A 27,112-nucleotide genomic window follows, 5' to 3' on the forward strand; every position below is an offset into this window, starting at 1 on the left:
AAGTGCTCCCCAGTCTTCAAAAATCTTTTTGTTAGAGACAAGTCATATGCATTGCCAGATAGCAATCACTGCCACACTCTAACATTATTTTTAAAGTTTCACTTTATTAAATCAATACTGGTTGGGAGAAATCATTCAAACAATGTTTTTTGATATCTATGGCTTATTTTACCTAACTGTATTTTGTACTGTAAACCATGTTTTCAAAAATACTGATTTCTCTAAAATAGAAATTCAAATGATTTTCCAAAAATGCGTTTTTTGGGGGATATATATTTAACTTTTTAAAAACTATCTAAATAGAGTTCAGAAAGGTGGCCAGTAATTGAAATATTATCATTGTGCTTTGTCTTCTAAAAACTTTCTTTGAAAAGATTACCTTATCTCTTTACTTCATTTTAATTATATAATAAGTGATGGTGCAGGTCAGTTATTATTGGCTTGTGGGTCAAATAAAAATGCAAGGACCAATTAATTTTGAATAGTTTCCCTAGACTTGCACAATAGTGGCAGAGTTAAGATTTGATTCCACATGTCTAAAATCCAGATCCTAGCTTTTTCCATGGAACTCCCTCAGCCCTACTCCCTGTCTCTTTTTAGGAGCCACATAATCCTCTATCCATTCATCATTCTTCCATTTGCTCTTTTATTCTGTCACTCATTCTTTTACCAAACAATTATTTATTAAACGTCCGTGTTGTGGGCTGAATGCTTGAATCCTCCCCAAATCCATTATGTTGAATCCCTAACTCCCAATGTGACTATATTTGCAGATATCTAAGACCATTTGGGGGATCCCTGGGTGGCGCAGTGGTTTAGCGCCTGCCTTTGGCCCAGGGCACGATCCTGGAGACCCGGGATCGAATCCCACATCGGGCTCCTGGTGCATGGAGCCTGCTTCTTCCTCTGCCTATGTCTCTGCCTCTCTCTCTCTCTCTCTCTGTGTGACTATCATAAATAAATAAAAATTAAAAAAAAAAAAAAAGACCATTTGGTGGTAATTAAGGTTAAATGAAGTAATGAGAGTGAGGTCCTGATCCAATTGAATCAGTGTTCTTCTAAGAAGAGACACTATAGCACTCTCCCCTTCCCCTTACATTATGTGTATGTGTTATGTGTGTGTGTGGAGGGGGGGTATGTGCATATGCATACACACATACACACACACACACATACACACTTAGGAATGGCCATGTGAAGACATAGCAAGAAGGTGGCCATCTACAAGCCAGGAAGAGAGTCCCCACCAGAAGCCAAATCAACCCTCCTAGATCTTGGACTTCTAGCCTCCAGAATTGTAAGAATATAAGTTTCTGTCACTTAAGTCACCCAGTGAGTCAGCAGACCTTTGTTACAGCAGCCTGAGGTGACTAATCCAGTCTGGTTACTTCAGGTAATGGACGTAGCCTTAGATAGCCCCACAGGCACCACAGATAGAATCAGGACACTGCACTTAGAGACTACAGCTATGGATATTTTGCTCTATTAGGGAAGCTAGGCACAGGATTTGGATGTTATACAGCTTTAAATGGATTTACCCAGTGCTTTAAATGGATTTACCTAGTGCTATGATGGGGCAAAATTTAAGCAGTATGAAACTGTGACTAGAAAGGTCAAGGATAATGTCATGGAAGGGGAGAATTTGAGGAAAGAATAGATACTTGCTAAGGATGGATAGGAAAAAGAGGTTCCTAGGTAGAAAGACCAGTGTGTGCAAAGAATGGAGGCCTGATAGCACACGGGAACTATGAATCATGTACAGTTGATGTGGGAGAGAGTAGAGTCAAAGATAACCCATTTTTTGGCTTCCGCCACTGGACAGATGGTAATACAATTTATTATACAGGAAATGCTCAAGGAGGGGAGATATGTTCATAGAAAAGAGCAGGTAAGTACTGGAGTAGCAATGATTTGTTCAGTTATGATAGACTGGGTTTCTGTCGGGAGAGTGGGACAGAATGTGATGCATAGTATGTGCTCAATAATTGTTTGCTGAATATGGATTTTCTCTCTTGTGTATACTTTCCTTGGTCCAAGAGGTTTTTTTTTTCCTCCCTAAATTCATCATTTTTTTTAAATAAAGGAGTATCAAAAAGCAAGGTTACACTAGTTGATCACAATAATCTGTCTAACCAAACAGGAGAGATATCAGCTACAGTTGAGGGTAAATATGACAGGAGAGTGATTAAAAATGAGCACACAGGAGTAGGGCGAGATGCCTTTGTGAAAGTGCCTTTGTTGGTCATGACCGGATTTTGTATTAACTAGGGTAAGATTAGAAGACGAAAACAACAACAACAACAACAACAACAACACCTAGAGTCGAGAGCTCAAGTGCTCCTCCATGGATAACAAGATCGCCAAAATCACCAAAAAAGCCCTTTCTCTGGTTTTGTTCATAACACATCTAGAGCAGATAATCCACACTCTCAAAAGTGGGCAACCATTAAAATGGTGAAGAAAACTATTGAATTGCCCATTAATTGAATTCTTGAAGGAGAGAGAGGGAATGGGTGATCTTTAGCCGAAGGGTCATGAACTATTTGTAGAAGTATCTTGGAAGTCCAAGCAATAAAACAACTCAGTTTTGACATAATGAAAAGAATCATTTTACATTTCTCAAGGTAAGTATTTTCTTGTGTATATACTGAGGACATTCTACTCCAAGGAGAAAAATAATTATTTTTAAATTTCCTCTAAATGCTGAATTTTCCCCAGATTCATCCCCCAATCCATAGGTATCCTGTTTAAAGAGACATAGTCCTGCATTTATCAACCATGTAACTGCAAAATTATTTTGTTATTAAGCCTTGGTTTATTCCAAGCCTTCTGGATAATCTCGAGCTGTAATGAACTTGTTGTTTAACTCTGGAGATTTTGTAATAAAAGTTTAATGAGTTACTTATTATTAGAATGTTTATAGCCTTTATTTTAAGGAGAACAAAAATGACGTAAAGTTCTACGCATTTGGTTTAAAACTTATTCAAATCACATATCAGTTAATGCTACAGTGATTTTTTAAAAATCTCTTATCAATATATGTGTCTAAAAGCAACGTAGCCAAACCACAACTTTACCTGAGCCATGAATAAGAACAAAACTAAGGAAGGACTTCTCACTTGTTATCATGTCAAATCCAGATCTTAACTTTTGGCATTTTAGAATTTGAGCAAGAATTGTTTTGATTGAACCATTTTGAACAGATTTCACAAGAGGATATATATAAAACAAAGGGACAAAAATTTGAAATTAGGTCCTGGAGGCACTGAGTATTTATTTCTATTTAAAATGCTGACCATATATTCTATTAATGATCATAAATATTAAGAGAACAGACCAAATAAATCTAGTTTATCTGATTTCTGTCTAACTGAAATACTAGGAAACCAAGGGTCACTCACATCTCTAAAAAACACTTTCTTGCTGATATGGAAATTGCCTACACATTTTGCAGATATAGACCAGGTTTTCCAGAAATTATAATATCACAATTTAACCACAAAAGTTTTCAAGTTATAAAAATAAATGGGAAATAGATACAGCTACAGGATCTGTATAAAAATTATAAGCTCAGCATCACATAGCTACCTGTTCTTACTGAGATAAAATTTACTTTGATTTTGGAATCAGACTGTAACTTCTCCTTAGATATTATCAAGATGGGTTCTGTGAAAAGCATGGCTAAAACCAGAAACTGATTTTCATATTGTTTTTTTGCCATTACTTTTATGCATGAATTATTCATTAAATCAATTTGAATATAAAGAATCATCACAGAATTCAGTGTAGTGCTCACATTCTGGAAGCATGTAGAATCAAAGCAGGGTTATCACAAGAGTCGCAAAATATATTAGTACACAGAGCAAAAAGACCATATAAAACAAAATAAAATCAAATTAACTCAGCCACAAAATGGAGAAAACAAATGTTTCCTCCAATCTTCCAAGCCTTGCCCCCAAAGAAAAGATAAAATACAATAAACTTGTCACATGATGACGTTTGTTTTCTTATGCCACATGTTATATGGATAGCCACATGATGCTTCTAAATATTAATCATAAAAGCTGTATTTGTTTTCTTTGTTATGTTTTTAAGTTGATACTATTCTTTACCTTTTGGTAGTTGAGTTCCTTTCTAACCCACTATACCTTTATGCAACATTTTGTTTCTATCAAGAAGTGAGATTATAAGGGAGGTTCATTCTTAAAGACCATTTGAAGACATTTTGCAATATTTGGAATTTGCTTATTTTGTGGACACTTTAAAAACTAATCTTTTCTTCACATTTCTGAATATATTTCAATGCATAAACTCTACATTTATTCTTACCTCCCATCCATAGCTGGGGTCTTTCAGGTTTGACCTCTGCTCTCCCACATAAGGCCCAAACTTTTCACCTGCTTCAATCTTCCTTTTGGTCCATATTCCTAGTCCTGCTCCAGGCATATTTGACTCTCGAAGTTCAAACTCAGCAGGAATGGGGATATCATCAGGGATGTAGATGGGGGCTTTGTATGGAGAGCCCTCCTTTGGAGTGAATGCTTCGCTGGATGTGGCTGGAGAGCATGGCTCTTGAATATTGAGGGAGGGCGTGCTGGCTACTCCATCTGCATCTGGCATTTCTTCCAAAGGAATTTCAGGGTAGCTGCCGTATACACACTCATTACCTATGAACAAATGATAACTTTGTGAATTCCTACTAATATACAAGCGTCAAAATCCCACAGCTCGGTAGCCACCTTATAATGTTATTGTTCTTTGAAGACAAAATAGGGAAGGCCATTGTTAAAATATGCCCACATTAAAAATCTCTGTTATTCACAGATGGGGGATTTGGTTTATCTCTGGTGAATCCATAAATCAAATGAGCTAATCTTCAACTGTCAATACTCTCATAGGTCAGCTCAATCCATTATTTAGCTGGGAAACAATCAGCAATTTAATTATTGGTCTGACTAAAGTAGAGATAAGAAGTAAACATATGGGGATCCCTGGGTGGCGCAGCGGTTTAGCGCCTGCCTTTGGCCCAGGGCGCGATCCTGGAGACCCGGGATCGAATCCCACGTTGGGCTCCCGGTGCATGGAGCCTGCTTCTCCCTCTGCCTATGTCTCTACCTCTCTCTCTCTCTCTGTGACTATCATAAATTAAAAACAAAAAAAAGTAAACATATGTGTACCTGCAACACCACAAACCTTTCTAATCAGGAGGCGATAACATTACACAATGTGTTGGGAAGTTGTATCATGCAGTGTATCTCAGACTAAATTGTAGGAGATTGTCAAAGATTCCAAGGGCTGCCATGGACAACAAGGCTTAACTTGGTATGTCAGAACTATTTATTGGAATATTAATTTGAGTTTGTTCTTTACCTTTCCTTTCCCATTTCAAACACATCACCAAGTCATTGGTATTCTTTGCCTCAACAACTTATGCAGAGCAGAGACTTAAAGTGATTTGAAGCTAGTGATTCCTCTGGACATGTGTGAAAACAAAAACCATCAAAGAAATTAGATGAGTTTTCCAGAGAAGAAAGCAAGATAGAGTAAAACAAGGAGTCTGAACACTCTGCACTGGGGCTCCCAGGACTCCACAAGACAGCACAGCCCCCACACTGGAAGTAAATGAGCGTACCATTTCAGATCTTAAGATTTTTATGCAATTTGCTGGGGGTTAAAGGATAGTGACTGAGCTTGAATTTCCCACCAGTCCACCAGCTGAAGGGGATTTCAGTTATCTTAAAGCAAATAAACACACGTCTCTTGTCCACAGGGATTATGGACCAAGAGTCATACCTGATTTGTTGGATTTGTAGACCTTCAAGGAGACAACTAAGAAAAATGGGTCAAAATTAGAGACAAATGTCAATCAGAGCCCTGCAAAGGCAAAAGAAGTTCCCATCATAGAGTTTCTAACATAGCCTAGATAACCATAAATTACGCATAATGTGGAGGAATTTCGGCTTCAGGTTGATGACTAGATAAGATGACCTTTTAAGATGCTACCAACCCTGTAGTTCTACAAACTATTAAAATCTCCCAAGATAGTTTATTGAGCTAGAAGGTAGAAAACCCAACTTCTAGTCCAATTCCTTCTCTGACCTATTACAGAGATCTATTATAGTCATTAACAATTGTTGATCTATTGTTGACTCCTCTTAAATTTTTATGACAGGCAAAGTGATAGTACATGCAAAAGTATCTTTCTAATAAAACGCTTGGTTCCTGAGTCAAATGATAAGACAATGACATTTAAACCAAGCACAAAACCAAACTCCAGAATACAACCTTATTCCTATGAGACATTTGACCCTAACATATAAGCTCATCATCATACAAGTTCATTGTATCAAAAATCTTGTACATTATCATCTGTCCTCAAATTGAGTCTTTTGCCTGCTTCAGCATGTCTATTAAGAATACTATTTTTCCCTTAATTAACCACGTTTAAGGTTCTCAAATAATGTGGATATTTTCTCTCCATCATTCTCTAATCTATTCAGTCATTAAATGCTGTCCATTCTTCTTGCATGATTTTTACCTTCATCTCATTCATGTAATACACATTTTCATTCCTAAATTCTCTAACAGTCCTCTAAATATGTCTCCAGACCTCTAGTCTCCAACCTCTGGTATCCATCAACACTGAGCCCGTACAATGCTGCTATCTTCTGGGCACACCCATTTTCCTGTGCAATAGCCTCCAATAATTCCCAGTGTTCACAGGTGGTAAAATCCAAACCTCGTCAGCTTAGAAAAAAAATTGCTCTTATTTTAAAACCATTCTCCCTTGATCTCTGATTCTCAATACTCCTCAATAGGAGACCGTAGGCCAGAATAAGCTTATCTTCTGAGCTGAGTGAGATTTTCTTCTGCAGTTCTTCTTGGTGGGTCACCCTATTTCTCTCTCTACTCCTCTGCCCATCCAGCTTATAATCATCCTCTCAGGTCAGGTTTCAGCTTGTCCCCTCACCGTCTCATTTAACTCAAGTATCCCTCTTCCTTGAGTTCTTACAAAATTCACCTCCAAATCTGATGATCAAATAATGTACTGCTACTTAGTTTAATATGCATGGATCTGTTATTCCAACTAGGAAATTGGCCCATAAAGGGAAGACTCAGAACTCACAGCTCTTAGAAATTCTCCAAGTGATCTGTATGAAGGTGCTTAATAAATACTTACTAAATAGATAATTAACCTAACATATAATTTTATCAAACTATTAAATCAAATCAATATTTTTCTACCAAATACAAGGAATGATCTTGACCATAAAAGGCACTTTTAAACCCATAGAAATGGAACATAACGAATTATAAACTTCTCTCCAAACCCAGCATCAAAAGAAACAACTTTAGTAATGTCCTAAAGAAATAACCTCAGAGAAATATACTTTAGGATCCAAACGCCCTTGATAAAGTTTATCTAAATCTATCCTTCAGGGAGATTTTGTACATCAACCTAAAAGCCAAAAGTTCAGTAGCACTCTTGCTACAGATTATATATATATATATATAAAATCTCTCTAGAATTGTAACATTTAACTACTGCAAATGCAAAAGAATTGTAACTACAGATTCTTAAAGGGATTTATCACACATTGTGAAGACTTTGTTTTTCTTGAAAAGTAAGTGCCATAAATTGGAAGTATTGTATAATCTATAGACTTGTCCACTTAAGCAGCAGGAAACCAAAAGGCATCCAAATGAATAGAACTATTTCCTCCAGTAATTATCCATTAAAAGTCAGTAAAATTTCCCCTATTTCCTCAAAGGGTTAAATCACTCATACTGTCAGTTCCATCAAAGTGATCTCAAATCTTAAAAAAAGGATAGAGACAAACCCATCTGGGCCCCCCCACTGGCATAGCTGACCTCATGACCTTTGAGTTACCCACAAACTTTCCCAATGCATAATCTAAACGAGTGCATTTGGGTTTCAATTCTTGTGGAGACAAAGTACACATGTGTGCCCAGGCTGCTGCACAGAAGAATTTGAATTTAAAGCCTGAATGCAATTCTGCTGACAATGGCAAAAAATTCCAATTAAACCTAAAGAACAACTTATATAGGTCACACAAATCCAGGAGAAAGACTCACGTTCCTATTCATCCACAGGCAGGCATTAAATGTATATGCAAACCCAGGCAATTTGTTTTCAAGCCTCTGTTAATCTAGTATCATCTGAATTAAATATAAAAAGGACTGTAGTGACAAAAAATAGAAATAGAAAACTGCTGAGTTTTACATATCAAAACACGCAACAATATTTCAATGTAATCTAGCATTTCAAAATTTTCAACAGCAAATGCAGTTTATCACACCACACTGAATATTTGCATAAACCAAAGTAAACTAATGCCTCCATGTACATTACTCAAGATCTATCCAAAAGGCTGCTAAAACATTTCATCTAAATGACAAACTACCTCAATTATCCTATCTCCATTAAATCTCTGTTATTGGGGAAAAAAATTGGTCACATTTACAATAGGTAAGTATCAGGTAAGAACTGCTATATATATCAGTGGTCCCATAAAGATAAATAACCCTTGTAACTTCTTGGAGCTGAGCTGCCTACTACTGGAATTTGCTTCATGCATCCTTTAGATGTATCATTAACTGAGTAAGGACAGAAAGACAAGCTTATTGTTGGACTTGAGACAAATGACTTGGCAATGCTCTTGAAAATCAGCCTCTTCGATTCAAGTTTTAAGTGTTCTAATATCCCTGGAGACCAAGCCAGATCACACTATTAGATTGGAGTATATTTATTTCTATGACTCTTTGAATAACTAACATAGGTTTCCACTTGACAGAGTTCCATTCTGAAAGCACATAAGAATCTACAAAGAGAAAACTGCAGAAATAATAGCAATAATATAATGATAACTCTCAAAGACGTATATCTATATGTTCTCACTTTAACACTCTCAATCCTGTAAGGAAGCCACAGCAATAATAATCTTCTACTTCTCAAATCTGGAATCTGATGCTCCAGGATGCTAAACAGTATATCCAAAAACACCTGAGACTGGAAGGCAGGTGTCCAACCCAACTGTGTCTGTAACTCTAGGCAATTTGCTTTTTTTTTTTCTAAAGATAAGTTTTAAAGTTTGTTTCAAAACTGTGGCCATACTGGGTAAATAGTTTGTTTTCTGCTTTTTCACTTATATTTCATTATGAACACTTAAACGTTTTTTTAAGATATTTTCTAAAAATATATTTAAGGATCCCTGGGTGGCTCAGTGGTTTAGTGCCTGCCTTTGGCCCAGGGCGTGATCCCGGAGACCCAGGATTGAGTCCCACATCGGGCTCCCTGCATGGAGCCTGCTTCTCCCTCTGCCCGTGTCTCTGCCTCTCTGCCTCTGTGTGTGTGTGTGTGTGTCTCATGAATAAATAAATAAAATATTAAAAAATAAATAAATAAAAATATATTTAATTACAGCATAATATTCCATTATATGGACCCACAAAAAATGAACTAGTTGTAATTACTTAAGTTGCTTCTAACTTTCTGTTGCATAAACACCATGAAGATAAACATCTTTTCATATAAATATGTATATTTGTCCATTTTAAGTCCCTTAAATTAGAGCCCTGTAAGAAAACAGTGATTATTGACAGATTGCTTTTTGGGGTGTATATCAATTTATATTCCTATCAATTATCCTAGCATTTCTTATTATGTCTTGTTTTTAAAATTTATTAATACAATGGAAAAGATTATATATATTCATATAAAACAACTATATATATGTAGTTGTTTTAATTCAGATCTCAGTTGACTCCTAGGACTTAATATTTTTGTCATCTGTATTTCTTCTTTTCAAATCATTCTTTGTTTTTGTCCATTTTTAATTGAGCTTTTGTTGGTCTGCCTTATTAATAATAATAAAAATTATCCCTCTGATAGTTTGTGCTACTTTCCCTAGTAAAACATTTATCATTTGGTCTTTTAGTGGGTTTATGTTGTCTAAAAATTTTAATTTTTATGGAACGAAGTCTATTTTTCCTCTGTGATTTTTTTTTACATTTTTCTTAGAAAGTCTTTACCCATCCTAAGGAAGAAAAAGAGATTCTCTTTTATTTTCTTTGAGTTCCATAGTTGCTTTTCTACTAACCTTGGATTACCAATGATTTACTGCTGAGTGAAAAGCAGAGAAAAATGATTTCATTTATTTGAGCTCCTGTGAACGGCAAGCTAGAAAAAAAAATGCCATTTCACTCGTAATTCTTTGGTTCTTATTTGCAAGGCTGGCCTAAAATGCCTTTTCTTTTTGTGGGTTTTATATAACTCACCATTTGTTTCACTTGGCCTCTCTGCCTAGTTTAACTGCAAATCTTCTGGGCAGATGCCATTCAAAATCCTGAGCTTCACCATTAATAGCATTCCGTACCCGTCATAATACTTATCGCTCAGCATTATCATTAGTGATACCAGCGTAAATAATTTCCTCTCCACTCTTCATGTTCCTTCATCGCGACAAAACATTTAGCAACTAAATAGACTGTAATTTTCATATTAAAAGCACAGGGACTCAGCCTGACTCTAACGTGAGGCTGGTTTCTGCAGGCATTAAACAAGCAATCTCCTCTCTATACTCAGCCCTACACACACATGCACACAATGCACACATCCACGTGCGTTTGCAGTGTGCGCGCGCGTGTGTAATAGCTCACTAATCTTTAAAATAGGCTGAGACAGAAACATGGTTTGAGATCTCAGGCAGACTGGTTGAGATCATAACTACATGAAACAACTGCCAGGAGGAGCCCAGCTAGGGAATTGAACAGATTAGGTAACTCAGAAATTTAGACATTTCCCCCCATTATGTTCCTCATTGCAGTTTTGTAATAAAAACACGAGCAAACTTCAAAGGAAGCTCTGTAGTAAAGGTTAATTGCTACTAAAGAAGAGGGTGGGCCCAAGCGCCAGTACTTTGTGCCCAACTCGCCAGCAGACAGGAAGGATTACACGTGGCTGAGAGCAGAGGATGCGTGCCCAGCTCTAGGAGGAGCCCAGGCGCTGCCAAACCTCAAAGGCCCACCAGGGACCTCCTGGTAGGCCGTGAGCACAGGAACAGGAGTCCACGAGTCGGGGCCTGCTAGTGGTGGGCCAGGGAAGGGAGGGGGAGGACACCGATTTCCTTCCAGAATTCAAACCGGACATGCTCTTCTTCCCTTGTTAGGACAATTCCAGAGCAGTTACAGCAGCGGGTTGGTGAGCAAGCAGAGGGCCTCCGGAGCCGGCTCTTCTGCACCGGTGACACAACCAGTAAACGTGTGCTGGGCTTGGGGACAAGGGTGGAGCCCAACGGTGCCAGATGCACAAACAGAACAAAGAAGGAGGCGAGGAACTGGCCAGCAGAAAATTCAGTGAGAATGGCCCCAAGATCATGAAATTTGAGATCCCAAATGAAAGGAAGAAGGGAAACTAGTAAAAGGAAGGAAAATGAGTTTCCAGAAAACTGACTTAAGCTGCCTTTGAAGGACTGCAGGAAGGGTCCAGCGGTACAGGTTTGGAAAAGAGAGGCATCGACTAGAATGGAAGGCGATGCTGATGGACGCGGTCTTCAGAAGGTGCTGCCTCCAGAGAGGGCTGAGAAGAAACCAGAGCTCCATCGGAATCTTTTGACACTGCCCTGCATTTGGAGAATTCGTGTCTCCAGAGACCATTATTTTGGCGAGATAATCTATCAACATGGTTTGGCACATGGAATTTTTTAAATGACCTTCTAAGCTTCCTTGCTCCTCAAGTATTTGCTACTTCCTTGTACCATGCTATTCCATTTCTTTCTTATGGAACTTTTCCCCTAGTGCTTCCTAAAAATATTTCATTTATGGGCTGTCAAAAAGACCAAAAGAGTGTTGGGAGGCCAGCAAGGAAAGTGGCAGAAAATACCACATGAATTGGAAGCAAGGGACCCAAATCAATGAGCAAACATTTATCTTGCTCATAGGATTGTGGCACACCTCTTGCTTGTCCTGTGGCTTTTAAATCTGATTAAGAGTTTCTCCACTCTCCCAGGAATTTCACAGACATCGCACCAAACAAGTATGGTTTGTGAATTAAACTGGTAGCTTCTAAGCTATTATGAAATGGGTTTGGCCACTTTCAAAAGTTCCTCCTCAGAGGTGGAACTAAGCTTTTTCAAAAGGGTTATGGAAAGAAATCGCCAGAAAATTCATAGTTGAGGTACCAGTAAAGCCCTTCAGTATCTACTTACAGATTCTAAAACAGCTAAAATAAAGACATTAAAGCTCTGTGAGCACTACTCCAAGGAAAAACATGGCCTGGTTAATGTTTGGCTTATTCAGTTGTCAGGGAACCACGGTCGCCAATACCCACTGGAATGCCCAGGTAAGAACAGACTTATCAGAGATCAGATAGGGGTTCTTTTTACGTTGTAACTATGGGCCTCAACTTTCTTTTAGCAATACAAATTTTTAAGAGACTTTTGGCAAGCTTTGACCTGATGGCTTTTCTCATAAACTTTTTATATCCCCAAAGTGATTTTCCTTCAGATTCATTTAGGGTAAAACAGAAATGCCCTGAAATTATGGTGCAGCAGACTGGGTGGTTACTCCTCAGGCAGTCTGAAATGACCAGAGTACAGCCTTTCAGTATTCAAGCCATATCTACAGTAATTATTTGCCAGCGTATCTAAAAGAAGGCAGGCATTTCCTGTTGCACACAAATGGGACACTCTTATCTAAATGACTGTTTAAACAGGTATTTAAGAAAAGACTATCACAGGCAGGAATTTACTGATGACGGAACACATTAGTTTAGGGCTGGACACATTAGTGGAGGACTAACCATTGTCAGGAAAGGAAGCATATCAGCATCAGGAAGGTATAGAGAATATTTTACAACTCCTGCATGGGTCAAGATGGGGGGTTGTAGACCACGCCATTTGCAACTGGGGAAAGCAGGAGGGACACAAGCCACGATATGGAGATCCAAATTCGGCAATATGCCTCCAGCGCCTGGGGCCACCTTGAGAGTCAGAGCGTGAGAGTCATAGCTCTGTTTCCCTATCCAGAGAATAAGCACGTTGGACAAGTTCAGCCCTGGGTTCAGTTCCCTCAAGCAATCCTGACTCTACCTAATAAAAACCAAAGGATGGTCAAGGTCTGGTATACCAAAAGCTTATAAAATAGATTTCCTAAAAAGACACTCTGAGAATTGGTTTAGTCTCTCTCAACATGTAACCTAGGAGAGACTGTGCTCTGGCTGCCTAACTGTGCTCTAACCAGTGAAACTGGAATTTATTCCCAGTAGAGGCTTATAAAACTGGGCTGTTATTCTCACATTAAGTAGACTGCCCTCTGGTGAGGACTGTGGTTTACGTGTGGGCAGAATGTGTGGTTTACTACCTCTAATTTGTTTATGTTGTTGATGGTGGTTTCAGAAGAAAGCAGCAGCCCTTCCCATGCTAAGGAGTGACCTGGTTTGCTTCCTTAAAGAAGAAGAAAGAAGAAGAAGAAGAAGAAGAAGAAGAAGAAGAAGAAGAAGAAGAAGAAGAAGAAGCAGAAATGTTTTAGTGGGGGAGGGGAGCATGAGGGCGCATTAATGTGCCATTGCTAATGGAGGAGCAACTGGGATCCCTTTGACCACAGCTCTGCTTCATTCAGCTCTGCATGTGAAATGAGAGCCCCAACTTGTTTATTATAATTACCTAAGTGTGGCTTGGTGGCTTTTGGCAGAGATCCTTCTTGCCTCCAAAAGAAAGACCATAGCTCAGGAGCTACAAGCTAGAGGAAGGCAGGGATTTGGGAGGGGGGGGGGGCGCAGAGGGGGAGTGCATTTTGTAGGGAGGAGACTGAATTCTAATATAAACTGGGTGAAAATATTCAAAACAACCCCAAAAAAGATGAAGATCAAAAAGCAAATGGGATTGGGCTCTACTTTCTACCGTAGAATAAACAGAGATAGGTGCGTAAGAGAAGTGAATAAACAGTTTGAATGTAAGTTCACGTTCATTCTCACAGCTGACTTGATGCAGACTCTTCCCTACGGCCACAAAACAGAAGAGCTTTCTTATAGCCAGGAGTTCCACATAAAGAAAGGAGACTAATTATGCGTGTCTGGCAGAAGAGGGAGTTGTAGCCGTGGCTTGCTGATAAAAGGGAAAGTGAACAAGCAATAGAACACTAACCTAACCACACTCTTGGTTTGATAAGGAGCAGAGAGTGCCCAAAAGAATAGGATTTTGTTAGAGTCTCAAAATTAGGTTTTATTTGAAAAATGAACAATGGTCCTTGTTCTCACGGGGCTTGGTAGCAAAGACAACAATGACTTCTGACCCTAAAGTGATTCCATGGGGCAGGTTCCTTGATTTGGCTAATTTCAGCTTGGACTCTGGCCCCATTGCCAAGACAGTGTCTTCAGTGTCAAACAAGTTTAGATGGTTCCAAAGAGTTCAATTTTCTGCCCCCATGTAAGCTATAAAGGCCCCCATATTGAATTTCCCACCACTACATCATATTAAACGTAAAATCATTCAAAACCATGGGGATGGATGGAATGTCATTGAAAAACATAAAAGAAGGTTGGGTGTGTTTTTTTTTTTTCATCTGAGAAAACATTATACACTTTGGTAAAAAGTGTTTTCAGAAAAATATGAACAGATGTGCCATGCATATGTGTATACATACACTAAATAGCACTTATGATTTGAGAGGGGGTAATTTCAACATTGCTAAGTGGTAACACAAGCTACGTATTCAAGGGAATGATATAATATGACAACTTCATAGACTACCAAACTATGTATGGTCTCTGGAAACTGTCATTATCAACATGTACAATAACTAGTAGCATTAGGTGGTCTGTACAGTATCCTTCAATGTCTAATTGAGTCACACAGTCTAAGACACTTGACGGGCACCAGGCACTGCCTCCTAATGAGAACTGACTTTTTTTAAAAAAGGCATTCAGGACCTCTTCTATATAAATTACTATCGTTTGCAGCAAGAGAGGATTATAAATGTTTGCTGGCAAAAACTAAATTTATTTACAAACTGGGTCTAATTTATTTATGGCTCCAGTACAATCGGCTTTTGTCGAAATATTTATGTTATCTGTACTTCTGCCTCACTAAACTCTACCACAATCATAAACACTGTTGAAAAATTATTTGCAGTTAGCAGGATTTAAACTACCCATTATATCACCAGCTAGTGCCAGTAAACTTTTGCACTGGTTGATAAAGTTTCCTCTGTGGAATAAATATACATTTGACTTTCAAAATCTTTGGTGGGCTCCATACTATGAAAAGTGAAGGATTAAACAGATGCCCCAGACTTTACCAGTTTTGTGTAAGCGCTCCGATTGCACATTCCAGTTGAAGTTTGGACTACAAAAGTGCCCAGATTTCAATCTTTTCCTCGCACTAAAAGGAGAATTAGACGATTGTAGTGCAGGGCTGATAGTCTTTGCCAAAGATGCTACTCTTCACTATTGTTCACTTATCCAATCCAGAGTGTTATTTGGCACCATGTTGTGCCTTGCCCTGTGCAAGTTGCTAAGGCTACATATAGAGTTGGGTAAGATGCATTTTTCTGCCCTCAAGGCTCTTAGAAAGACAGAAGTGGTAATAGGTATGTGACAATGCAATCCAATAAGGTGTAAGTTGAGGTTAGGAAGAGTGATGAATGTTAAAAGTTGAGTAGAAGCACCTGCAATTGGGCATGCCGATCTATAAAAACTCCTAGCCTCAGATTGACCAAAACCAGGTATGTGCTACGTTTTTTTGTTTTTTTTTTTTTAAGAATGAATCTCTTCATTGTTTGATGGAAATGCAGTGGTCATGTACATGACCACTGATTTCTGAGTATCACTGATTTCTTCACAGCAACATGAGGATCAAAATAGATATGACTTACTCTACTACTTTAAGTAATATATAAAATGATGAAACCAACAGGTTATAAAATAGCATGGTCTACATTTCCATTATAAAGTAAGCCAAGAGAAAACTGCAAAGAAAAATTGATGGTTTCCATGTCATGTAACTAGTAAAATAGTGTTTCTGTTTGATCCACTTCATTGAAAAAAGACTAAAAGTTCTACCTGAGATCAGGTGGGACTGCTGTGATGCCCGTGAAACCCCCTCAGGCCTATACTATAGATGGTCCAGACTGCATTTATTTTCCAGTGTGAATTGAGAGTTGTACCAAACAAACCAAAGATAGTTCTGATTCACCTCAGAATAGTGCTGTCTTCAGAGAGAAGACTGACCACATCACCCTGAAGCCTCCAACGTAAAGCAAGAGCTCATCAGAAAAAATTGGCAGTACTACTGATTTTTGATGTCCCATACTACAACAGATGATGGTCCTTTCCCAAATAATAGCCACCTATGCCTATGATAGTCAAAGTTACCAAAAGCCAGAGTAGCAAGAAAATTTTTGAGAGCTGTAATTATCTGGTGAAAATCTTCAAAAAAAAGGAGCTATTTGCTCATCATGGCGTTTCATAAAAAGTAATGCTAAAACCTGCATATTTCTGACTTCATATTCAGTAGTATATGCATATAATATTTTGCTGACCACTTATATTAATACTATATAAAATAACCCTTACTTAGACCCAAGTATTATTCTTCAGAATAAAAAATGGGGGCACCTGGGTGGCTTAGTCAGTTAAGCTTCTGCCTTCAGCTCAGGTCATGATCCCAGGGTCTTGGGATCAAGCCCCACATCAGGGGTTCCTGCTTAGCGGGGAGTCTGCTTCTCCTTCTCCCTCTGCCTCACCCTCCCTGCAAACTTGTGCTCTCTCTCTTGCTCACTCTCTCAAATAAATAAATAAAATTTGTAAAAAAAAAAAAAAGTAAAAAATCTGTGTCTTTGTTTTGTGTTTTTCCTGATCATCTTTTGTGTCTACTCCAATAAATCTTCTTTACAAACTGCCTATTTTAATAGGTTAATCTATGCTAGTTGAGTTAAATAAAATATTTTGGCATCATATCGCTTAAACCTCAGGATGATTGACTGAAACATCTATTTTTCATGGCACTGTGGAATTTAAAAGCTAAAGAAGCCACCAAATGATCAGTTTACTCATCTAAACACTTAAGATACTTGTTGGTTCAGATATACTGTGGATCAATCCATGTAAACTGTGACTAGTTGAGAGGAAAAAATGGAAATGTTATAATTCTATCAAAAGTATATGATGTGAAAAAAATTTACCGGGGGACAGGAGAATTACCAGAAGACTACAGAATAATTACCCAATAACTTAACAAGCTTTGTGCTGTTGTTGCTTTTATTGTTTCTGTTGCCATTGTCATTGTATTAATGTACCTACTTCATCTAACTTTTTTAAATGTTTTATTTATTTAAAAAAAAAACAAATAGGGTCTTGATCCCAGGACACTGAGGCCATGACCTGAGCTGAAATCAAGAGTCAGTCGCTTAACCAACAAAGGCATGCAGGCACCCCTCATCTAACTTTTTAATACTCATTTCCACTGTTGCATTTTAGTAACTAGAATCCAACATAGATTACAGATCAATAATCATTTAATCAAGGATATTTCTATATACAAAGCACCATGGCAGGGTGGGGTAGGGAGAGCATAAAAAGAGTAAAGTAAAATTACTGATTCCAAAGGGCTTAAAATCTAGCCAGGGAGCTAAGACACATGCATAGAAAGAATTAACTTGTGTAATGTAAGGCCACATTGAATACAGTCAAGTGAACGGTACAGAAAACAAGGACTGCGATATTCAATGGTAAAAGTGATATTCCTCTTCTTTAAGAGAAAATTGAAATGGAAGATGGCTAAAAATTCTACTTGGGATGAAGACAGATAATCAGGAGGATTGTGAAATAAAGGTTATAGACTGCAGCAAAGCCCTGGAGAGGTAATGACTTTTAATTGGATTGAGTTTATCATATTTGCAGAGGTACAGCAGACACAGAAGAAAGGATTAGAGTGATTTCCACTTTCCATTATTTGGCATAATGAGAAAACAGAGGGTGGTCCACATCTCTTGTACATATTATGAGCCATAGGAGATGCTAAATGTCAGCTTTGGGTAGCACTGGGATCTCCTAAATAAACACATTTATTTGGACATAGTTAAGTCAAAATAAGTCACCTGAAAAAAAGGTTACAGGTCATTAATTTGCATAGTGCAAAGGATTTATGAATTTTTAAATTAATGCTCCTAGATCTCTACACCATTTTGAACAGTAGGTTATAGCTGCATTTTTTTTTTCTTCACTTTAGCTGGCTTAAAGGGTCAAATGAAAGTACTCGGCTAAAGAAAAAACAGCCAGGCAGACTTTCTTTCTTCTTGGTGGAAAAGAAGTGCATTATAAATTTTTCCAAGAAACAGCATTATACACATCTAGTCAAAACACACATACACACAACAAACAAAAAACTTGTGTAAATATATGGAAAGTCATAAAAGGATCGTGCAATTGGCACACCCCAACTCAAGTGAGCCCAAATGGGAAAAGTCATTAAATCCATCACCACCAAAATGCCACTGGACTATAAGGTGATGAAGTCAGAGTCTGGATGCCCGATTTATTGCGGAATGCCCAGAACCCAGTGACGTTTCTAGCCCACGACAATTCAATGTGTAGTTGTTGACTCGAAAACATCAGCCAAAGCAAGCCAACTGTACTAAAATAGTGAAGAGTACCACCCTTTCCTCCTCTAAATTGGGAAATTTTAACAAATTTACAAAAGGCATCACTCACATTGTGTCCTCAATCCATTAAAAGGTACAGTAAAAATGCCCCACTAAAGGAAGGGAAAGTGCATGCTGAATCTACATGTTTGTGCGCTCTCTCTCTCTCTCTCTAAGTGCTCAAGATGCTAATAGATGAATTTAACCAAATGGAATCAGTTCAGATTTGAACCATGTCCTCCTCACATTGTAAACCCTTCAAAAATATTGGTATAAAAGGAATAAAAATTAACAAATAAAAAGTCTCTACATGGATAACTCATATTTTTGTCTCATCCTCAGGTTTTTCAGAGTCCTCCAGGAAGGGAAATTGGTAAAGCAATATCAAATATTGCCAACTAGATTTTGATTCCACCAACATTTATCACAGCACTTGCTATGAACCAACCATACCTTACAGGTCGTAGAATGTAAACTTCATGGGGTGGAACTCTGCTTTGTTCACAGCTGCATCTGCAGCACTGTGCATAGTGTCCGGGGCATAGTAGATATTCAATACATACTTGCTAAATAGATAAATAATATGGGAATGTAAAAAAAAAATATGGGAATGTATAAATACAGAAATGAGGCTTTAAGACGTTCAGAGACTAGAGAAGCTATTCCAAACCAGGCTGTGCATCAAAATTTCCTATGGAGTTTATTTTTAAAAACACAGATTCTATGCAGGGGCACCTGGGTGGCTCAGTCCATTAAGTGTCCAACTCTTGATTCCAATTCAGGTCATGATCTCAGGGTCATGGGATCAAGCTCTGCCTGGAGCCCCATGTAGTCCCCCATTGGGCCCTGCATCAGACCTCAGGCTCGGGGTAGAGTCTGCCTTGGATTCTCTCTCTCCCTCGCCCTCTGCACACCCCCCTTTCTTTCCCACTCTCACTTTCTATCTCTCTCTCCCAAATAAATAAATAAATAAATAAATAAATAAATAAATACATAAATGAAATCTTAAAACACACACACACACACACAAATTCTATGGCATTTCCAGAACTAGCAGTTAGGAATCCTTAGGTATATGATAGAATCATTCTTTGCAACATCTCCAGATTCCTATCCTATAATCTTAACCCATAAAACACAAATATATTCAGATAATCTACAAACCACAAACCTAACCCAATTTCTGTTTAAACCAGAAGACCACACTGGGTATAAGTCCACCTAACCAAACATGTGACCCAGGAAAGCCCCTCAGTCTATTTGAGCCTCAGTTTCTTTATCCATATCTGATATTTGCCCAATATGGTAGCCACTACATACATGTGGTAATTAAGCATTAAAAGTGTGGCTTCTCCAAATTGAGATGTACTATCAGTTTAAAAATATACACTAGATATTAAAACTTGGTATGAAAATTCTAAAATAACTAGTTGATAATTCTTGTATATTGGTTACATTCTGAACTGGCTTGATACAATGAGTTAAATAAAATATGCTAGTAAAAGTAATTACACCTGCTTAACTTTTACCTATTTTAATGTGGCTACCTACCAGAAAACTTAAAATTAATACATGGCTCACATTTATATTTCTATTAGACAAATGTCATTTTTGAAATACTTATGACACAAAATTAAAGTAGGAGTCAGAAGAAATAATGCATTTGAGCATCTTTTGTAAACTTTAGGGGAAACTACAAATGCCAAAAGTCATTATCATTGTTATAGGGAAAGGTTCTCATGTCTCTAGTTCTTAAGAGACACGTCTTACAGGTCAGTGTCTTGCAGGTCTACCTGTATTCAGATAGCAAAAGGTGATGGCTCATGAACAATTCATTCTCTAAAACTACCTTGTCAATAAATCTCTCAATAAACACTTGTTGAAACCAAATGTAAAGAAAAATCAATGTGGTCATTGACATGGTACAGAAAGATGAGCTCTTTCCAAAACACATCCCTGCCAGGATTTCTGTGTTGATGTCTGAAACAGCCTAGATTGAAGAAGTTTAGAAGGCTTCTGTTTGAATGAGGTATTATTGGCCAATGAACAATGAGCAATATTTGATGATGGGATATGATGCACTTCTCCCATGATTTTAGCCCCAGAGGCAGAGGAGAAGAAAAAGTCACAAGATTAATTTGTCTCTTTCCCTACTTCTTGGGTCAGGCACTTCAATTCCTCCCACAAACATCCCATTCCAGCACTTCAAAAAGAATGAGTGCCTTGAAACACCTGGCAAATGAAAGAACATGAAAAACTTTCTTCCACTACTTTGGTGCAACTGGTGAACCTCTGAAAACACCTCCTAGATCTGAACTGATGGATGAAGATGGAAACAAGTACCTCCCAGGCCATACATACATTATATGATCCTGATAACATTCCCAAGAGTTTTACAAAATTCAGTAGTTAGGGAGAGTGGCAAACCCACCCAGAGTTCCCTCCAAATTCTATGGTGCAAAAGTAAGGAGTAGCCAAGGTTTCTCTGGGGGTAGAGAATTGAATTGTCGATGGGATATGATGCACTTCTCCCATGATTTTAGCCCCAGAGGCAGAGGAGAAGAAAAAGTCACAAGATTAATTTGTCTCTTTCCCTACTTCTTGGGTCAGGCACTTCAATTCCTCCCACAAACATCCCATTCCAGCACTTCAAAAAGAATGAGTGCCTTGAAACACCTGGCAAATGAAAGAACATGAAAAACTTTCTTCCACTACTTTGGTGCAACTGGTGAACCTCTGAAAACACCTCCTAGATCTGAACTGATGGATGAAGATGGAAACAAGTACCTCCCAGGCCATACATACATTATATGATCCTGATAACATTCCCAAGAGTTTTACAAAATTCAGTAGTTAGGGAGAGTGGCAAACCCACCCAGAGTTCCCTCCAAATTCTATGGTGCAAAAGTAAGGAGTAGCCAAGGTTTCTCTGGGGGTAGAGAATTGAATTGTCGTGTACAGTTCACTCCATGCTCTTACCAGATCATGTCTCTAAACATTGATGAATATTAATTGATGTATTTACTGCAATGTGAGGCAGTTGCTAACCTACATTCCAGCCTTTGTTCCAAGCCTCATATCATTTTCTTTCAGGCTGTTGATTTTGGAGTGGCTGTGTAATCCTAGTGAACTGCTAGCAAGGAGTGATCAGTCAACACTTTGAAAGCGTCTGGTTCATCCCAATACCTGGGAGCTGCTTTGATAAATAGTATTCGTGGGACTATGTGAAATTTACCACTGTAGGAGTAAATACATGTGGGAACTTGGCAGGTTATTGTTCCTATTTTTTATTTATATTTAAACAAAATCTTTTGTTTACAACAAATCCCCACTTGCCCTAAGATTATCCTGTCCCAAAATGAAGTCACTAAAGCTCTATGTACACTTGCATGAATGTCTCCCCTGTGTACTTGAGGATGGCTACCAATATTTATCCACATGTGGGAGCACTTTAGAAATAATTAAAACAAAAAACTTCCCTATATCTCATTTTTAAAATTATTTATTTTTGGTTGTTTTTAATTTTAATTCCAGTATAGTTATATTAGTTTCAGGTGTACAATATACTGGTTGGACACTTCCATATGACACTTGGTGCTCATCACAGCAAGTGTACTCCTTAATGCCCATCTCTTATTTCCCCCATGTCCCTCCCTTCTCTCCTCTGTTAACCATTAGCTTGTTCTCTATGTTAAGAGTCTGTTTCTTGGTTTGTCTCTCTCTCTCTCTTTATTCTTCCTTTGCTCATTTGTTTTGCCTCTTACATTCCACCTATGGGTGAGATCACATGGTATTTGTCTTTTTCTGACTGACTTATTTCACTCAGCATCATACTCCCTAGCTCCATCCATGTTGTTGCAAATGGCAAGAGTTCATTCTTTTTACAGACGCATAACATTATATATATGTAATATATATAATTATATGGATATGATATAATCTATGTTTATATCATATGGATATGATATATATATATATATATATATATATATATATCTCATAACCATACCATACCATTTTTAAAACCTGGATAAAAGGGATTAAAGGACATACCACACAACTGCTCTTACCGATGAATGTATCTACTAAAGGTGGACCATTCACTCAGGAAAGATTTCTCTTGGGTTATCAAGAGTGACACAAATTTTAGAAAGATTTCAGACGGTTAGAGCTCATCAATTTTTTTCTCAAAAATTAGCCACAGCTTTCTGGATACCTCAAAAAAATGTTTTTGTGATTGGTCATAAGCAATTTGCCCATCTTATTTATCGTGATAATCTCCTCTGAGTCCCTGAATATACTGTGGAATTTGGCTTCTCTGTTTTGTTTTCCTTCTGATCTAGAACACCCTTCTCTCACTCTCCATTCCACGACTCCCTCGTGAGGGCCTGCTACTATTCTGAGAGCTAGGGATGAAGCAATGCGCAAGACCGACAACATCCTTGCTCCCATGAACCTTACAGCCTGGTGGAAAGAGGGCTAATATGGAGAATATGAGATAGTCTTAAGTTCTGAGGAGAAAACAAAGCAGTTTGAAAGGTAGGAGGGCTGACCACTTTAGACAGTAAAGGTCTCGTGGAGGAGGAAGCATTTAAGATTTATACATTGACATTCTTTCAGATCCAGTTTCGATGTTATCTTATCTGCTAAGGGTTCCCACTCACCATGTTCACCACTTCCCCAGTGAGAGTGAGCTCCTTCCTTGTTGGATCCAAGAATAGAAAATGCACCTCAGAATATATTCATCTATTATTTACCTCGTGCTGTTACCTTTAGTTGTTTTCCTATCTATCTCCCCATTTTGATTTTCAGCTACTTGAGGGCAAGGGCTTTGTCTTGATTATCTTTATACCTTCTTGCCAGTACTGTGACTATAGCAGATGCTCAAATTCAGATTAAAAGGCACAGCATAGGGTATTGTAATAGTATTGGATGGTGACAGATGGGAGCTACACTTGGGGTGAGCAGAGCATAACATGCACTTGTTGAATCACTATGTTATACACTTGAAAATAATGTAACATTGTGTGTCAACAGTACTCAGATCTTTTTTAAAAACTTTAAAAAATTGAGCCAACTTTAGAAAATGCTAACCATGTGCAGTTTCCACTTTTGAAAGCTATACTTTATAACTCACCTACCTCTGAATCTTAAACAGATTTCAAAGGAAGCTGTTATCTACAAAAGTCATTGCCACCACCAGAAAAGAAGTATTTTCTAGGGGATTCGTAAACCATTGGCCATTTAAAATACTTGCTCAAACAAGTGATAGTTGCCAAGTGCTCTTCTAAAGGAGGTTAAGTTTGGAAAAAAATGATCTCTTCCAACAAATTTCACATAATTACCCCTTGATCCAAAAGAAAGGAATTCTCAAGCTTTCTGTTTGAAACGTCCCCCCAGATTGAGGATTCCCCAGTTGAAAACAATCAGAAAGAAAAGCTTGTGGTTAATAAACTAGAGCACTGAGCTTGAACCTTGCACAACACATGCTGGATTTCACAACAGCCAGTGAAAGAGTACGCAGAGTCTGAAAATTCTACCAGAAAGTTTTGAGTTTTGTTTCTGTGTTTTTTTGTAAACACTTTGCTCTTTTGCTTGGTCTTAAAGATTGTGCTCAAAAGAGTCTTCCGTTTTTTAAAATGTGACATCTTTAAAAGAAATAAGTAACTTGCTCAAATACAAGAATTAATAAGATGAACTTTTAAGTGTTCCTTTCTGAAGAATCCAAATGTTCTTACTTAGTTGGGATCTGATTCTGAAATCCCAGTTTAATAAATGAGCCTGCAACCCCCTACCCTAAAAGAGAATGCCTCCAAGTTCAGACTGAGGTAGGATAAATATGCCACATTCTATTTCAAATACCAAGAACGAGGTAAGTATTTTCCCTGCTGCTTCCCTGCCCTGTAATTTGACATCCATTTTAATGATGCTTGCTTTATTGCTTGTCAGAAAAGTGAAATGGCCTGTCAATTTTATGGAGTTTCTCCTACCTTTTGGATGGTTATATTACATTTTGAAATAAGTGTATGGCTTCCCCCGTCCCCCTCCTTTTTAGCCTAAATGGTGCATGTGTGGATTTGGTACTTGGCTGCCAGTGGAATGAAGTCATAACTTCAGGAGTCCAAGAGAATAGATCAAAATCACGCCAACACTTTCATGGATGGGTATATGCTGCTAAATGGATGTTTACCTAGAAAAGTCATCATCTGGCATGCAGCATAGCAAATGTTCCTAAGCAGCTAACTCATGTATACTAAACAAATTTGGCTTGGCTGCTGTGAGAGCTGCCCTGTGGAAATTCTCAACATACATTTGTTTGATTGAGCCGTCATTCCCAGTTGATCTGCTGATGATCTGTGTCACTTTGTTTAAATGTCCTGGTGGGTTTTTTTATATATATACAGTGAAAAGCCAGTATGTTTCTGTGATGGATTAAATAGAGGTGAAATTTGAGAGTGACTCCTGTTTTTGATTCCTGTTCTCAGACAGGTGGGTCTGGAATGATCAAGAATGTCACATTCAAACACACAGGAAAATATGGAGCCCTTTTGATTTAAAACACATTACTGTAAAGATATATTTGCTACTGTGTTCTCCGGTACAAGAAGCTATTTAGGATTCCCCACCTAAACAAACACCATATGGTTTAATTCTCAGCATCCCTTTCAAATGTCCAAAAACAAAGGACACAAAACTCACTGCTGGGAAGCGCAGTCCGAGAGGAGTGAGCAGGGCCCATTTCTGATGCGTGGACTCAGAAATCAAACTCAAGGTGAGGTTAGAACCGAAGCTCCAGATCTCAAATATCCTGGTAATGGTTCAGATGGAAACCCAACACCACAGTGCCATACCACGTCTGAGGCACTAATCAAGCGACTGCCTGTTTGCTCCATGGCTAAAGCACTTCCTCCAGCTAATCTTCCTAGATAGGCTCTCAGCTTTAATAACCTATGGGGTCTGCCGTTAAGTATGGGGATCTGGGCACCATCAGAACTGATGTCTCCACTCTGCCAAACCCCAGACACCACGTGATGCACATGCACCCCTGCCCCTCAGCTCCCATTAATGTGGTAGACCAAGGCCTTCCTTAAGCTGGATCCCCCCTGCCCCCCAAAATACATATATCCCTGATCTAGTCTGCTCTCATACCCGAAATTCCCCCCCAATTAGAGTGTCATTCCCTGGAGTTAAGGCAAAGCCATCTTCAAGAGCCCTCCTGACAACTGATAGCTTGTTTCTTTCGATAAGCATTTAACGTCTGTTATGGGATGCACAGCAGCGAGTCTGCACTCTAGAAGTCAAAGTGACTGGCCTCATTCCTGACCCCAAAGAGCCACCATCCAGTAGAGAGGAAAGTCGTGCAAATAAATAAAGTCCCCATGATCAACAAACCACGTACAAGGCGCAGAGAAGAAAGGAATTCATTCTGAGAGTGAGAAATATTAGGAAAAGCTGCCCAGGGATGGTGACACGTGAGAAGGCTGTTGAAGAATAAAGACGGTTTTGAAGGAGTTTCCCATAGAAAAGACAAGGGAAGAAAGACCATTTCAAGAAGAAGAAAGGGCATATTGAGAGCTATGGACCTATGACACAGCTTAGTAACATGCGTGAGACTAAGTGTTTCTTGGTATTGCCTGATTTGGAGCAGCAAAGAGGCAGTGAGAGATGGGAAGAAATAGCCAAATGTGAAGACCAAATAGCCAAAGGCCTCTATGCCATATTCTAGACTCTGGCCTTTCTTTCATTATGCAATTGGTGCCAGTGAAGGGGCTTAGGAGGATAATGGAAAGATCAGAGCTGTGTTTCAGTGTGATCCATCTGATATAAATAACTGGAGAAATTTAGGAAGGATGACATGCAAGGCAGATAAACTAGTCAGGTAAACCCTCAATAGTCCATAGAGATCACAAAGTGTCTTTAAAAAAAAATGACAGTGATGGTGGAGGATAAAGACTAAATAGAGGTTTAGGAAGTAAAATTTGGTGAGGGTGGGGGTGGGGTAAAATAACCCATGACGAACTGATATACTGTATTCATGACTTAGTTTATCATGATCAGGAAAGTCTACTACTCTGAGGGAATGGGACGCATGGGGGACAGGAAGAGAAAGGTTGGAAAACCTAACCCTAAAGTAGGAGCCCTGGTCAGCCAGGAGGCAACAAGAGAACTCTGGGTACCTAGAGAATGATGACACTATAGAATCCAGAGCTTTTCCCTTGATGGAAGAGTTGATAAGGTTCACAAGATCTGCATGGGGACAGGAGGAAAAAATGTTGTTCTTGTAGGTATAAACAGAGAAAATGCCAAATCAGGCATCCAAGGACATCTTCACTGGGTCTGGTGGACTCTTAAGAAATATCCACTCCATAACAGGCCTCAGTTCTTCAAATTAGTAACTATACTTTTAAATGTTGAATGTTCTAAAGTTCCTACACTTTAAGTTGTTCACTATGTC

General features: G+C 38.4%; 1 protein-coding gene across 8 annotated transcripts in view; it reads right to left on the reverse strand.

The window, feature by feature from the left end:
• The window catches only part of MECOM (MDS1 and EVI1 complex locus), a 553,056-nt gene that overhangs the window by 278,469 nt on the left and 247,475 nt on the right, over positions 1-27,112 (reverse strand). For all 8 annotated transcript variants that reach the window (XM_038583828.1, XM_038583823.1, XM_038583822.1 and 5 more), the window contains exon 2: positions 4,330-4,667. In XM_038583828.1, coding sequence (XP_038439756.1) covers positions 4,330-4,667 — 338 coding nt within the window. The remainder of the gene's footprint in view (positions 1-4,329; positions 4,668-27,112) is intronic.

This window comes from Canis lupus, chromosome 34, assembly GCF_011100685.1.
Source record: "Canis lupus familiaris isolate Mischka breed German Shepherd chromosome 34, alternate assembly UU_Cfam_GSD_1.0, whole genome shotgun sequence".
Lineage (NCBI taxonomy): Eukaryota > Metazoa > Chordata > Mammalia > Carnivora > Canidae > Canis > Canis lupus.